The 13,774-nt window shown below is 36.6% G+C and overlaps 1 protein-coding gene across 4 annotated transcripts in view; it reads left to right on the forward strand.

Annotated features, from left to right (window-relative positions):
• The window catches only part of Diaph3 (diaphanous related formin 3), a 486,098-nt gene that overhangs the window by 329,009 nt on the left and 143,315 nt on the right, over window positions 1-13,774 (forward strand). For all 4 annotated transcript variants that reach the window (XM_028878991.2, XM_028878999.2, XM_037208361.1 and 1 more), the window contains one exon: window positions 5,913-6,048. In XM_028878991.2, the coding sequence (XP_028734824.1) occupies window positions 5,913-6,048 (136 nt within the window). The remainder of the gene's footprint in view (window positions 1-5,912; window positions 6,049-13,774) is intronic.

Genomic DNA, 13,774 nt, shown 5'->3' on the forward strand with positions numbered 1-13,774 from the left:
TAAAGGAATATAAGTAAAGCATGATGTAAAATCACCTATGCTAGCAATATTAAGACGTGTGGTGACAGTTTTGGTGTTGCACAGCTGTGGTTATATAATGGAGGTCGAAGTGTATATTGGCTCACCATTTAAAAAGATTTTAATATCTTCTAATAAGTCCAATGACATTCTATTCCTTTGGCTCATCAGTTCCACCTCTATTTGGAAGGGAGTCGTGTGCAGATTTTTGTGATGATACTTATCATATGAAATAATATTTACAATGTGATCCAGCACTCTTACATATATGTATTTTATAACATACATGTTTTCAGTTTGTATTGCCTCAAGCTTTTCTTTCACTTACAAACTGGCTGTCAATAACTTTATATACTAATTTAGGAACCAGTTAATGGGAAGAACTATTAAAGAACTCTTACATTTGTGCAGTAGCTGGCGTCTACACTGTTTATATCCATATCCATACTATTCATCGTAGCCAAACATTGGAAACAACTTAAATCCTACTAGTAGAATAAGTTCAATAATACAGGCAACATAAATGAAGTATAATTTACCTATAAAAATGCAGACTACTATTACAAAGAATTTTGAAAGGAAAAAACAAGTTGTAGAATTAACATAAATGATAATAAATTTTCATGAAAATCAAAGATAATGTTTATGATAATATTAACCACAACTCATAAGTATTATTCCGACACTTCTAAATTTTACACATAAACATGCACATACCCACATGCATGCACAACCTCAGTTAAATTGGAGCCCTTTTGATTTCTCAGGGGGAAGTATGTAATGCTGCAATAAATTTTTAAACCATTTTTGGCAGAATTCTTAGTACCTCGGTTCTGTTACAAACTAATATAGGTGAGACTAAGTAGGCGCTCTGTATTTCCCTCTGGAAGCCATGTTCCTGATAGAAGAGATATATATTTTAGGATTCGTGTATTTGTCATTATACATGGGTATTATTACATAGATACTCATGAGAAGTATGTTGCTCTTAGGAACTGGATTGGGTTATTGGTTTTCTTAGAAATGAACAGGCAAAATCTGGCTAAGGTTTGAAAATCCTTTCGTGGTCACTGCTGTGGACTTATTGACCCATAGATCTTTCAAAAGGGTGTTCCTAAGTCTGTCTCTGGGGAAGAATTCCCACTGTCTTGTAACAATATGGAGCCTAGTGCAGTCAGTGGGGTATTTGCTGAGTGCCCACACAGGGATGTCACGTATAAGATTACTTTTTTGAGTTAGTGACTTCTAGTCAACCAGTGGATATTTCTGCCTCAACGGTCCTTACAAGCCTTTTGTTTGGGATTTACATAATTACGAAACAATTTTATCTAAGATAATAATCATTCTTTGTTGAGTTTTGCTGTTTGAGGCTACTTTTATTTCTTATGATTTAGCATACAAGAAGTCTCGAATTACTATTTGTCCTATGATGTTAGTTGCCGGCTAAATGCTCATTTATATGCTAAAATTCTCCTAACAATTACAATGTCAGAATAAAACAAATTTTAAAGGAGGTAGACTTTGTGTGGGGGGGGGGGGGGGGGGGGGGTTTCGAGACAGGGTTTCTCTGTGTAGCTTTGTGCCTTTCCTGGAACTCACTCTGTAGACCAGGCTAGCCTCGAACTCACAGAGATTCACCTGTCTCTGCCTCCCAAGTGCTGGGATTAAAGGCGTGCACTACCACCGCCTGGCTGGAGGTAGACTTAAATGAAAACCAATACTGCATTTCCCTAAAACAAAATGGCTTTGGGAACTACTGCAGACTGTATTTTTAAAGGTAAACACTATTTTTATAGATCTTATAAGGTAACTGATTTATTTTTTATTTTGCTAAGCGGGTGTGGCAGTTATATCCGATAATAAATGCTCTAATAAATGTTCACATTGAAATGTGTTCAATCAGTAAAGTGGAATTTACACTATAAAGTTTGAGAAGTTAATGCAATTTATAAATAATCTCTGAGTTATTATTAGATGCTGTACTTTGTATTTTCCTCAAGGAAGAAATACTGTTTTATTCCTGAATATTTGTTTATGCTTTTTCCCATAATCCACTCTTTCTAGCCTATCTTCTGTATGCATTCACATACATGGCTACGTATGTGCACATTGAAGCACTTACTGTCGAGGAACCTTTAGATATTTAGTTAGTTGTTTGTTTTGGAATTACTATATCTGCCTGCCTAGCTTTTGTTGATTTTTGTATCCGCCAATATCTCATACCTGACTTAGCATATGTGGCCATAAAAGAGTGGAAATACACCCACTTCAAAGGCAACTTCCTGCCCCCCTGCACAAGTACTTGATTTTATTTTGCCAGAACTGGCAGTGCAGAATTCAGTTTGAATTTTGACAGGATTGTCTGTGAAAGCATCTAGAATTGCAGATACCACTTTATAATTTAACCGTAATTGGTGTTAGTATCAGTTACAAACTGTGAAGAGTTTGAGACTTTACCTACTGGCTGTTGGTAGAAGATGCAAGAAAATAGTTCAGAGACAGAGAATCATTTATTACTCGGAGAAGGAGTTCCTGAACCTAGATTCTCACGTGGCATTGTGATTAGACCCAGTTACCAGCTGCATGGATGGTGGTTTGTGTTACAGAAGAGAATCTGGAGTGCAGTGAGGCTGACATGCATTCCCCCTCTTATATTTCTGAACAACAGAAAAGTGGATTTGCTTTAGGAAGGTGCACTGCCACCATTTCTCAGAACTAATTGTGTAAGTACTTGCAAGATGACAGTTGGAACAAAGGTATTTGGTTAGTGATGTCATCTCAGTGTTCAGTCTCATAGTTTATAATGCCTAAAAACTTCTGAATTGAGCCTGGAAACCCCTAAATCGTCAGGCTTCACTTACTCATGCAAAAATATACTTGTCATCCCAATGAGGGGATGAAAATTAATGTATCTAGAGCTACGTATGTCTGACCATGGTCTGAGAATGCAGATTCTGCTTACTCCACATTGCATGTTTCATTGTGTGAGAGTATCATGAACTTTTTTTATAGTAACAGAATAAGAAAGTCATAAATTAAGACACTTCAAATACAGTGCTGTAAGCATCAAGTGTGTGGTCACAGCAAACGGGGAAATCTCTGTTATAGGTCTCATGCTATCTGACAATATTCTTAGCCTTTTGGTTAGTGGAAGCCAGTGGTCTGTTCGTGGATTCTAAAGGATTTATCTAAAAATCACAAGGATGTTAGGTCAGAGAGATGGGCAAGGAATGGCTATTAAGTGGGCTAAAGATAGCCCATGATAAATTGTAATTAGCCTCTGGACCTGAAACTTTCTCCAAATTAATTGGAATTCTAATCAACGGATCAGCCTTGTGGAGAAGGTTCCATGTAAGGTATGGTTCTTTCCAAGAACTTGTATTAGCACACCTTAACTCTTCTAACCTTATTACCACTATCTCTTTCCATCTCTAAAACTCAGCAACTTGGTGAGCACTTTGTAACAGGTGATCCTGTAACGTTCTTCCACAGAGCATCAATTAATACCTTAGTCAGTGTTCTTTTGCTATGAAGAGACACCAAGACTATGGCATCTCTTATAAATGAAAGTATTTATCTGGGGACTTGCTTACAGTTTCAGAGGATCATCCATTGTTATGGCAGGGAGCATGGTAGCAGGCATGGTACTGGAGCAGTAACTGGAAGCTACATCCTGATTTACAGGCAAGAAGAGGCAGACTGGGTTTAGCAAGGCTTTTCAAAACCTCAAAGCCCACCCCCCACCCCCACCCCTGTTACCCACTTCCTCCAACAAGACCACACCTACTCAAAAGCCACACCCCTCAATCCTTCTAATCCTTTCTGATAGTGCCACTTCCTGATGATTAAGCATTCAAGTATATGAGCTTGTGGGGCCATTTTTATTCAAACCACCACACTTGGCCAGCTCCTTGATTTTTACAAGGTAGGCTTTATCTAGTGTAAAATTAGTGGAAGAAACTTCACAACTGCTGGGATATTGGGTGGTATTTTAGTTTGTTTATGATTTTGGCCTCTTTTCTGTTTATTTTTTTAATATGTGATTATAAGCACATCATTTCCTCCTTACCCTGTTATGCCCAGATCATGGGGACCCCCAAAATACCACCATAGAGACCAAATCCCATATATAAAAGCAAGAGCCTTTATTTTCAAGCTTGTAGCTTGGACTGTATCTGACTCAGCAATCAAAATAGAGATCCCCAAACCCAGGCAGGGGGAGTTTTTAATCATAGCAGAGGTTGGGGTGAGGAGATTTCCAGGGTTCAGGATCCTGGTTTGCTGACATTTGTCTAGGGGTATAGGGAATGTTTGGAATGTCAGGTATTTCCTCTTAGAAGCAGGCCCATTTGGGTGGGGTAAGCTTATGGCTTTTCCTGGATCCAGGTTTTGCCTGCCAGAAACTGTGTCTGGGCCTCTAAGCCTGTGATGGCAGCTGTGTGGTCAAGCTGTTTTGGGGTCCCCTGCCGTTTTAATTGAAATTAATGTGGGAGTGGGTTAATATTTTGTTTCTTTTCTTTCTTAGAGTTTTTCTGTCATTGTTCTTACCAATAATATTATAATTTACTTTGTAATTTTTAACAAGGAACTTATATTATCTCTGGGTTTTAAAAATATTGTCAATTGTTGAGAAATAGCTCAGTCAGCCATATGCTTGCCTCTCAAACCTGAGACCTGAGTTTGTATCCAAGCAGCCATGCCAAAGCTGGGTATGGCACAGTGGTGAGTGCCTTTAATCACAGTGCTGAGAAGGCAGAGACAGGCAGGTCCCCAGAGCTTGTTGGTTTTTCCTGGAACTCACTTGTGAGTCAGGCTAACCAGATTGGTGAGCTCCGGTTGCATTGGGAGACCCTGTCTCAAACAATAAGGGTGAGAGCTATTAAGGAAGATGCCTGCCATCAGAATCTGATCCCCACATTCTTGGATGTGTGCATGAACAGAAAATGTACACACACAAATGCCTCATGCACACACAGGTACAGAAACAAGCGGTTATACTGTTCAGTGCTGTGTTAGGATCTGTGAGTACTTGTGTTTAATCCCAAACACAGCCACAAACAGTAAGAAAACAAATGAGCTGGGGATGTAGTCCAGTTGGATGAACTCTTGCCTGGGGTGCAGCAGCCTTGGATTCAATTTCTAGACCTGCATTTAAAAGAAAAATACTAGGCTACTTACTTTTAGTTTGATTGTATACTTTTAAATTATTGGTGGTAATTAACTTGTAACCTGTTTGTTTTCATTGACACTTAGATAAAATACAGTCTGTTTGTTGTAATATGATGCCATGCTGTTTGTTGGCACTTACAAAATTCTACCTTTACCTGCTGATTCTCGCTAATGCCACATGAGAGGCATTTCTTGATTGGTATAAAACTTAGAAATAAGAAATTAATTAACTAATCACATATCCATTGAGATCTTCTTTTCATTAGCATTTTATTGGCTCTGATCAACAGTTGCAGGATCAAGTATTTATACAGTTATCTTTATCCACTCTTAGATGGCGATTTCCTCCCTTTTCTGTCATTTCTTCACCTCTTCCCTTAAAGTTGAGATGCTTATAGAAGAGAAAATATGGAAGACTCTTAGAGAGTTAAAGACTCTCTTTACATGTTAGAAAGCAGATTTGATTTGTGTATTAAATGCCTGTATTTTTAGTTTCTGTCTCTTCCCTTCTAGGTAATTCCATTTACATGCAGGTGCTTTAAACCTAGCAGGCTATTTATAGATACATATTTAACAACGGTTTATGTGTATGTATTATACGACTGCTACTCATTTCAGAACTAACCATTATCTGAAATGTATTGTACCTTGTGTATGATTTTAGATAATTTTCTTGTGGAAGCACTGGTTAAAATTAATCATTTTTCAAAATTTATTTGTATTAGCAAGCGTTAAAGGAAAACATCAAAAAAAGAGAAGCAGCAGAAAAGGACAAACGTGCCAGAATAGCTAAAGAGCGAGCAGAGAAAGAACGCCTTGAACGCCAGCTAGAGAAAAAGCGCTTACTAGAAATGAAAACTGGTGAGTCCTGTCGAGTTCCCTGTTCATGCAGTGGACACATAAGATTCGTGTGGTGCTTCATTAACATTATAGTGTATTTGGGGAACAAAGAACTATGAGCACTTGTTTCTATAACTAGCCATAGAGCAGATCTTTCCTCAAGGACCTTCCTCCCTTTAGTTTTCCAGTGTGTGTTGTCTGTCTTCTAGGGTGTGTCCTGTGGAGGACTTGGAGGTCAAGTGTATTCCCTTTCCTTCATTATTACTTAGGTAACAAGTCTGTAACAACGCTCATCTGTCAGTAGATTTACATCCACGAGAAACTGACACAGGGAAATTCTGTAGAACACGGACTGATTTCTTCCACTGAATGCAGCATAGGAGAGAGAAGAAGTGAGAGAGGATCCTGATTAAAAGAGACTTAAACTAGGCTGAGGCTGTTGCTTGCCTGGTGTGCATGAGCTTGAGGCTGAGTTCAGTCCCTATAGCTACAGAGAGAGGGGGAAGAAAGGAAGGACTGAGGGGGTGGGGAGGTTGGTAGAGAAGACAAAAGACACACAGAGACTGGAGTGGCAGCTCCCGATTGTAATCCCTACAAATAACTGTAGCAAAAAGCAGATTTTTGGATATTTGATTTCTTCTAGACGTGACAGCATTGTTGTCAGCATACTTCAGTATTCTTCGGAGACTCATGCTGAAACTTCCCAGACAAAAACCACAGTGTCTGGGGTTTCCGTAAAAATAGCCTGGGGTGACTAAGATGTAGGGACTCTAGATGAAGCAGGAATAGTTCCTAAAGCTGGGGGAAAGTACTGGGGGAAGGGGTGTGCCCACTCTGTTGTTTTCTCTGCTTACTTTATAGTATGCTTTCTAATTGTAATGGAAACTTTTTGAAAAACTTAACAAATTTGACTACAACCTTATAGAAACATCTATTATATTTTATACAGTTAAAAGAGTCATATTTGATTTGTTTTTATTTATCTCTTTTTATTTTATTTTATTGTTCTTTAGATGCCTCATAGTTTTCTAAGAGACAGAAAAGGTGTAGATCTGGATGGAGGGAGTTGGAGAGGAGTATGGGGAGGGGAAACCATAATCAGAATATGTTAACTTTTAAAAAAAAAAACCTAGTATTTTCAATAAAAGAATAAAAAGAAGGTACCACTAACTGGGGAAATAGTGTATTGGGTTGTAGTTTCATGATCAACCTTAATGATTTGACTTTTTTTTCCAAGTCCCTGAGGATTGACAGTTTTAATGTAAAATCCATCTACTTCATTGCTGAATCCTAATAGCTCATGACACAGGACAAGAAATGAACCTAAGGTTTCCCCGCAGGGAGAGAGAGGGGCAGTGCTGCCCTGCCCTCTTTACTTACACTGATAGGCGTATCTTATGTTTAGAAGCAAAATGAGTATAGTGGTGTAGCACACTTGTTTGTTCTAGAAAGGGAAGGTCATCTAAGTCCAATTCCATTTTTATGTTAGAAATTCAGAAAATAATGTTCAAGGAATATTTAAAAGTGTTAACCAAAACTGAGTATTAGAAAAGTATACTATTAACTGTTAAAATGTGCTTCTGGAAACATCATAAATTAACATCTTAGCCTGATAATGGTGCATCATTATATTGTTTGAACATTTGCTCACTCAGTTGAAAGTCATCTAGCTGAATATTGATAGCAGCCGGGCTATACTGTTGAGGTTTGGCCTGGGGGACTGACACAGAGCCTCTCAAGGTCGCTATTATATTAGTTTGTAAAACTGAAATCTGATAGAACTTGTTTTAATGGACTTTTCAATAGAATATTAATAATATTCAACTTTTTTATTTCTATGCACTTTAGTTTCCATTTTGAATGGCCAAATTTATTTTTCCAACTTTAAAGAATTACTTGTGCAATATAAAATCCACCTAAACAAGCCTATATCAGGAGACGACTGGCCGTTATGTCTCTCCTGGACTCACAGTTACATTAGGCACATTGTCCCTTTGCTGCCTCTGAATACAACTGTGACCCTAGGCACTATGCACTTAATGTCCACATCCTCTTGCTAACATTGAGTACTTCATGTTATCCTTAATCTGAAATACCTTGCCATTGGTTCCACTGGATACGCCACACCTAATTTGGCTTGTATCATTCAATAAGGAAGTAATAGAAATGTCTTTCTGACTTTTCAATGGGATCAATATACTTTCGTGCATAGTCACAAAATGTTTGAATTATTTCATTAAAGCACAGAATAGAAAAGGATGTACTTAAGACTTATGGTGCATGTTGCCAAATACATTGCCAAAAATGTTCTAATTTTCCCCAACTTTCCACATGAATTCTGGTTATGCATTAGTTGAAGATTTTCATATTTATGAGATTTTGAGTATTCGTTAGATTAAAATGTCATTTTTAATTTTCATTTGCTTTTCTTTGAATACTACCAAAGATGGTCATTTTAAAACTACTTACAGTTAATTAATATTTCCTAATTTACTAATTGTACTGCTTTAACCTTTTTTGTTGGTTTACATATTGTTCAATTGTAAACAACTAAGTTACCCCTTAAATATCTTACAATTAGTCTCATTTACATGATTTGGCGTGTGTGCTTATGTATAGTCTTGCATGCATGTGTGTGGGTGTGTGAAATGTATGTTCTGTTGTCCTACAATGCTTTGCCTTAATTTCTTTCTATCACCTATATAGTAATACCCTGTCTCAAAAATTAAAAATAAAAAAATAAAGGACTCCTTTGCCTCTCTTGTTTATCATGAAACCCTTTATATTTGACCTGTTAGGTATTTTTAACAATTGTTCTACAGTGACTTTTCCAAGATATAGAGTTCAAATGATGACAAATGTGTCTAAATAAGTGAAATGTCTTCACCCAGTAGGATTTCTTAAATGCCTTTGATGTATTAAGGTCATATGTAGCACACACTTTGATATTTTCTATGGGAGTTCCATGTTCTTCTGAGCCTAGCCTGGGTAATATTGATTCATAAAAATCTCATTAAACCAGACACAGTCTCATAATGTCACATCAGGGCTTTTCCTTTTTTATTTCTTTTATTTTTTATTGTGTGTGTATGCACACACACAAACACACACACACACACACACACACACATACTTTTTCCCCTTTCTTTTTACTCTATAGATCCTGTACATATATATTATGGCTTCTAGCTTAGTGCTTTTATGAAGTTCCTGAGTGTGGGAACAAGTTAGTCCCTGCATCTGTGCTTGTGTCTTAGGCCTTTTCCTGGGCTCTTTTCCTTCTGTTTGCTAGTTTTATCTTACTTTGATGTATTAGTTTTTTTTTTTTTCTTATGTTTTACTATTATCCTGTAGAAGCCCATTTGTGTTCTAATGAGAGACAGAAAGTGGGTGAATCCGGATAGGAGGTGAGGAACTGGGAAAAATAGAGGGAGAGGAAACCGTAATCTGAATATATCATATTTTAAATAAACATCCAAATGTAATAGTAAATATCAGTATATAAAAGATACATAAAATAGAAAGCTTTGATGTTAGAAGGCTACCATTGAAGTACTTTCTATCTTTTGAAGACATTTGGAGATTGGAAGATAACTTCTAGACATCTGTTTTGGTTTAAAGAACGCAGAGACATAAACCAATCTAGATAACATATAAAAAGTTTTCTCACCAAAGTCAACAAAGCTCTCTTCTAAAACGAGCAATAAATGACAGTTATTCTGAATATTTCTCCTTTTAAAGACAACGAAATTGTTAATTCAGAGTCATTAGTCTTTGAAAATAGCCACCATTATGAAATAAATCATATAATAATAAAAAAAGTATTTATTTCTTGTTTGCTAGTTTTTTTTAATTGATTGAAACATACAGTTACTTTTTCTAATATCTGTAGAATAAGATTTTCCTGAAATCATTATTTTTATAGCATTTGAAGCCTTTCTGAAATGGAAATACAAGTTACTTATATAGTTTATTATACCAGCATTTGATTTCATTCTTTTTTTTGGGGGGGGGGGGTTGAGACAGGGTTTCTTGTGTAGCTTTGTGCCTTTCCTGGAACTCACTTGGTAGCCCAGGCTGGCCTTGAACTCACAGAGATCCGCCTGCCTCTGCCTCCCGAGTGCTGGGATTAAAGGCGTGCGCCACCACTGCCCGGCTGATTTCATTCTTAAAGAAAGTACATTGTCTTTTATGGTGACAAGTCTGAGCTCCGGTGTTGTGTTAACAGACTATGTTGTGGTTTTCTCTTATTGTTGTACTAGTATAGATAAGAATTTAAGATATAGGTAACTTTTCACTGATTCATTCATCAATAGTCTATGCTGAGATGATAACTGAGAATGAGCAATGTCTCTTTTACAGAAAGTAAATACCTGGGTGAGTGAGTCAGACAACCGTAGGTTCACATCACAGTTTATGTAAGTAAAAGAAAAGGGTGAGGTGAGACTGACAGGGAGCTGGTATTGACAGAATTTGGTTTTATGTAACAAATTTCTAAACCTCAAATTTCTAATCGAAAGTGTTGGTTAATCAAAGTCCCCTGCAATGTCACTATTTCTGACTGGTGTGTTTTCTTTGGGATAAGCAGACTTAAGTTTCTGTGATTCACTGTATTGCTTATGTACTTTATACTTTTAAGCACCTTTTTCTGAGGATCAGCTCAAAGTTTCTATAAAATTTTTCTTTGCAGGTATCGCTTTGGTGTAGAATATAGTACTTTGCAAACCACTGTAGTCTTCTTTAGCCTGGCTCTTCTGGTATAAAAGTAGTGTGGAAGTGTGAATTACTGGGTTTACATTAGTATTTGTTAGTGCTTTGGACCAGGGGCTTTGTATTTCATCTTATTTTTCTGTATAAGCCACAACCCCTGAGATGACTGAAAAAGAGAAGAATACTCCTGTAACTCTGCCATAAGTCCACATAGGCCTTCTTCCCATAGATTTTCCTGAGTTTAGTATTTCCACCAGGCAAAAAGAACTGCGTTTTTTCACAGATACACACATTCTCTGATCACTGAGATGGTGAGTAATTAAGTCCTGTTCTTTCTTACCGACCATACTTGATGACTGCCCTTGGAGGGAGACTGGGCAGCTGTGTTCAGATCTACTTGTGCTCATTATCTCTGTCCTTTCAGTGGGGCTTTGTTAATAGGATGAAAGTGAAACTGTGAGCTCCATCTCTTCCAAAAGGAACGTGAATGTTAAAATCCCTTTGAGTAGTAAGTCTGAAAACAAGAGTCTAGGGTCTTCCTTTATCATTTCCTCATGTTAAAAAGTCAGGTTCTCCTCTTTCTTTAGAGTGAGGAACTAGAGTTTTCAGATACATAGGCAAGTTTGGTGGTTTCTGCCAAATGTTTGGGTGTTATCTTGTAAACCAATATGCAAATGAACTTCAAACTGTCTTTATTTAATCTCTATGTCAATGTAAAATGGTGTTTAAATTTGAATTATTTTAATTTAGAAAATACTTAAATATGAAACTTCTGTGTAACGTATTGAACAGAGATGCCAGTATTTAGTTACTTAAGGTACACAGCTAATGTGTACACTTATGTTATCATTTCTAGAAAGACACAAACGGGAATAATGGATTTATGTAATTATATACAACTTTTTCCAAACTCCATTTCTATTCTTCATCTTAGAAACAAATATGTCATTTGATAATAGAATTCAAATGTTGTGCTTTAAAATTTCCTGCGTGTGTAAGATGATTCACATAATTTTTCAGTAGCACATCAGAATGGCCTTGAAATGGACTCAGTGTTGTATAATTATGTTTTGTGGAGGAAGTAAATAGGAGATTATTTAATGGAGCAATAAAAACTATACTAGCAGCCCCTATATTTTAGTCTTTAGGTCACAATTTGTTTATTATTTATTAGGCTTAAATGTCTCATTTGGTGCAGCTTCAGTCTATTAAATAACGGATAATTAGCTTTTAGGAATCCGTTGTTTACCCACATGGCCAAAACTGCTCCTTTGTTTTCCATTCCACAGTTTAGAACAGCTAAACAATTAGGCATCCATTTTAGAGGAAATGCATATTGCATAAACACCATTTAGGAATGTCTCTGCAGTCTCAACAGATACACAATTTATGTGTGTATTTGCTTTCAGAAAGACTTTGACAGTTACCCTCTCCTCTATAGATGCCATAAAACCGCAATTATTTTCCCTAATTGTGCAGATTCTAGTTTTTTTGCAGTAGTGCTTCAATTTTCTAATGTTATCAGTGAGTGATGCATATAAATAAGCCATTGGTTTTAGTCATTTCTCTGTGTAGAATGGTAGAACAAATTAAATTGGATTGGCTTGGGTGCATTTCTCTTTTCTTCCATCCATCTTTTATAGAACAGTAGTAATAACTACTTTTATTAACATTCATTGATCATGTTTAATCTTTAAGGCTCTGCATATGTTTATTATCATGTGTGATATTTAAAATTAACTTGAGACTTTTCGTCAAAATATTCAATTTACTTGCATAGAGTTTTATAGGCAGTGAATTCTAGGCTCACATCATCTGACTTAAGGTCATCTTTTTATCATCACATTATGCCTTGACAACTGGTGATTTAACCATGGTTGTGTAGGGGCGGGGGAGAACCAAAATAATACTAGTAATTGGTGATACTAGACTTTACCTACATAAGAAGATTGAGAATTGTCCTTGTGACCTCAGCAGAGAGGGAAAAACGATCTCTTTTGTACTGTTGTTAGTGATTTTAAGACTGGTAATCTCTTCCTTTGGATTAGTAAATTTTGAGTATTTAACCTAGGCATGCTTCTCTATGTTACCTGAAATTCCATTTTGGTTTTCATGATTGAAGATTTGTTTGTGTTACTATTAAGGATTGAAAGGATCATATCAGCACAGTCCCACTCACTTCTTAAGGGAATCCTCTATGATCTAAGTGGCACAGGATCCAGCAGAATCCAGTGCTCAGTAATCTTGTGGAAGATGGATATGGCCCCCATACTTTTGATGTTAATCCCAAAATATAAGATATAGAACTTACAGAGTAGTGAGTTTAATAACAGGCACAAATGCAGCATGCTCTCATCTAAAAAAGAATGCCCTTAAACACCTTTTCTACCTCTAGAATTTCAGCCACATAAAAATTTCCCTTCTGATGTTATATCACAAGAACTCTGTATTGTGAGCACTCAGGGTGTTTGTTAGAAAGCTTTCCTAAGTGTCTTTGAGGTACACATATTTTATTTGTATGCAGAAATTTCTTTGATTTGAATGATGTAGTTTTAACTATGGAGATTCCTTAAGAATGAATTTTTTGTTCACACTAATGCACTAATACATATACTAATACGTATACAGGTCAAGAGACACAAACTGCAGTCAAATCCATAGTTTCATTTATGATACCTCTACAGCCAAATCTGTCTCACAATATGTGATTTTTCAGACCACGGGGAAATGTAGGAAAGGAGGAAAGGTATATGCATGCTGTAAACCATAGTGCACCCAATGTAACCTGGAACCATGTTCCTCTAACCTAATGTATCTCTGCAGCATGGGATTATATGCATGTATTAGGCAACTGTCTTCTAACTTTTGGCTGGCTGGAGACTAGGGAATGCGATTTATTTCAACTCGTTTGTTCTCCTGACTGTGTTTTTCTGAACAAAACTTGTACTTGGTACTAACTTATTTCTTATTAATCATTAAGGTCATGCAATATAACATGTATGTTTATTTCACCTGCTTTAATCCACATTTTCAAGAG

Source organism: Peromyscus leucopus, chromosome 9 (assembly GCF_004664715.2).
Source record: "Peromyscus leucopus breed LL Stock chromosome 9, UCI_PerLeu_2.1, whole genome shotgun sequence".
NCBI lineage: Eukaryota > Metazoa > Chordata > Mammalia > Rodentia > Cricetidae > Peromyscus > Peromyscus leucopus.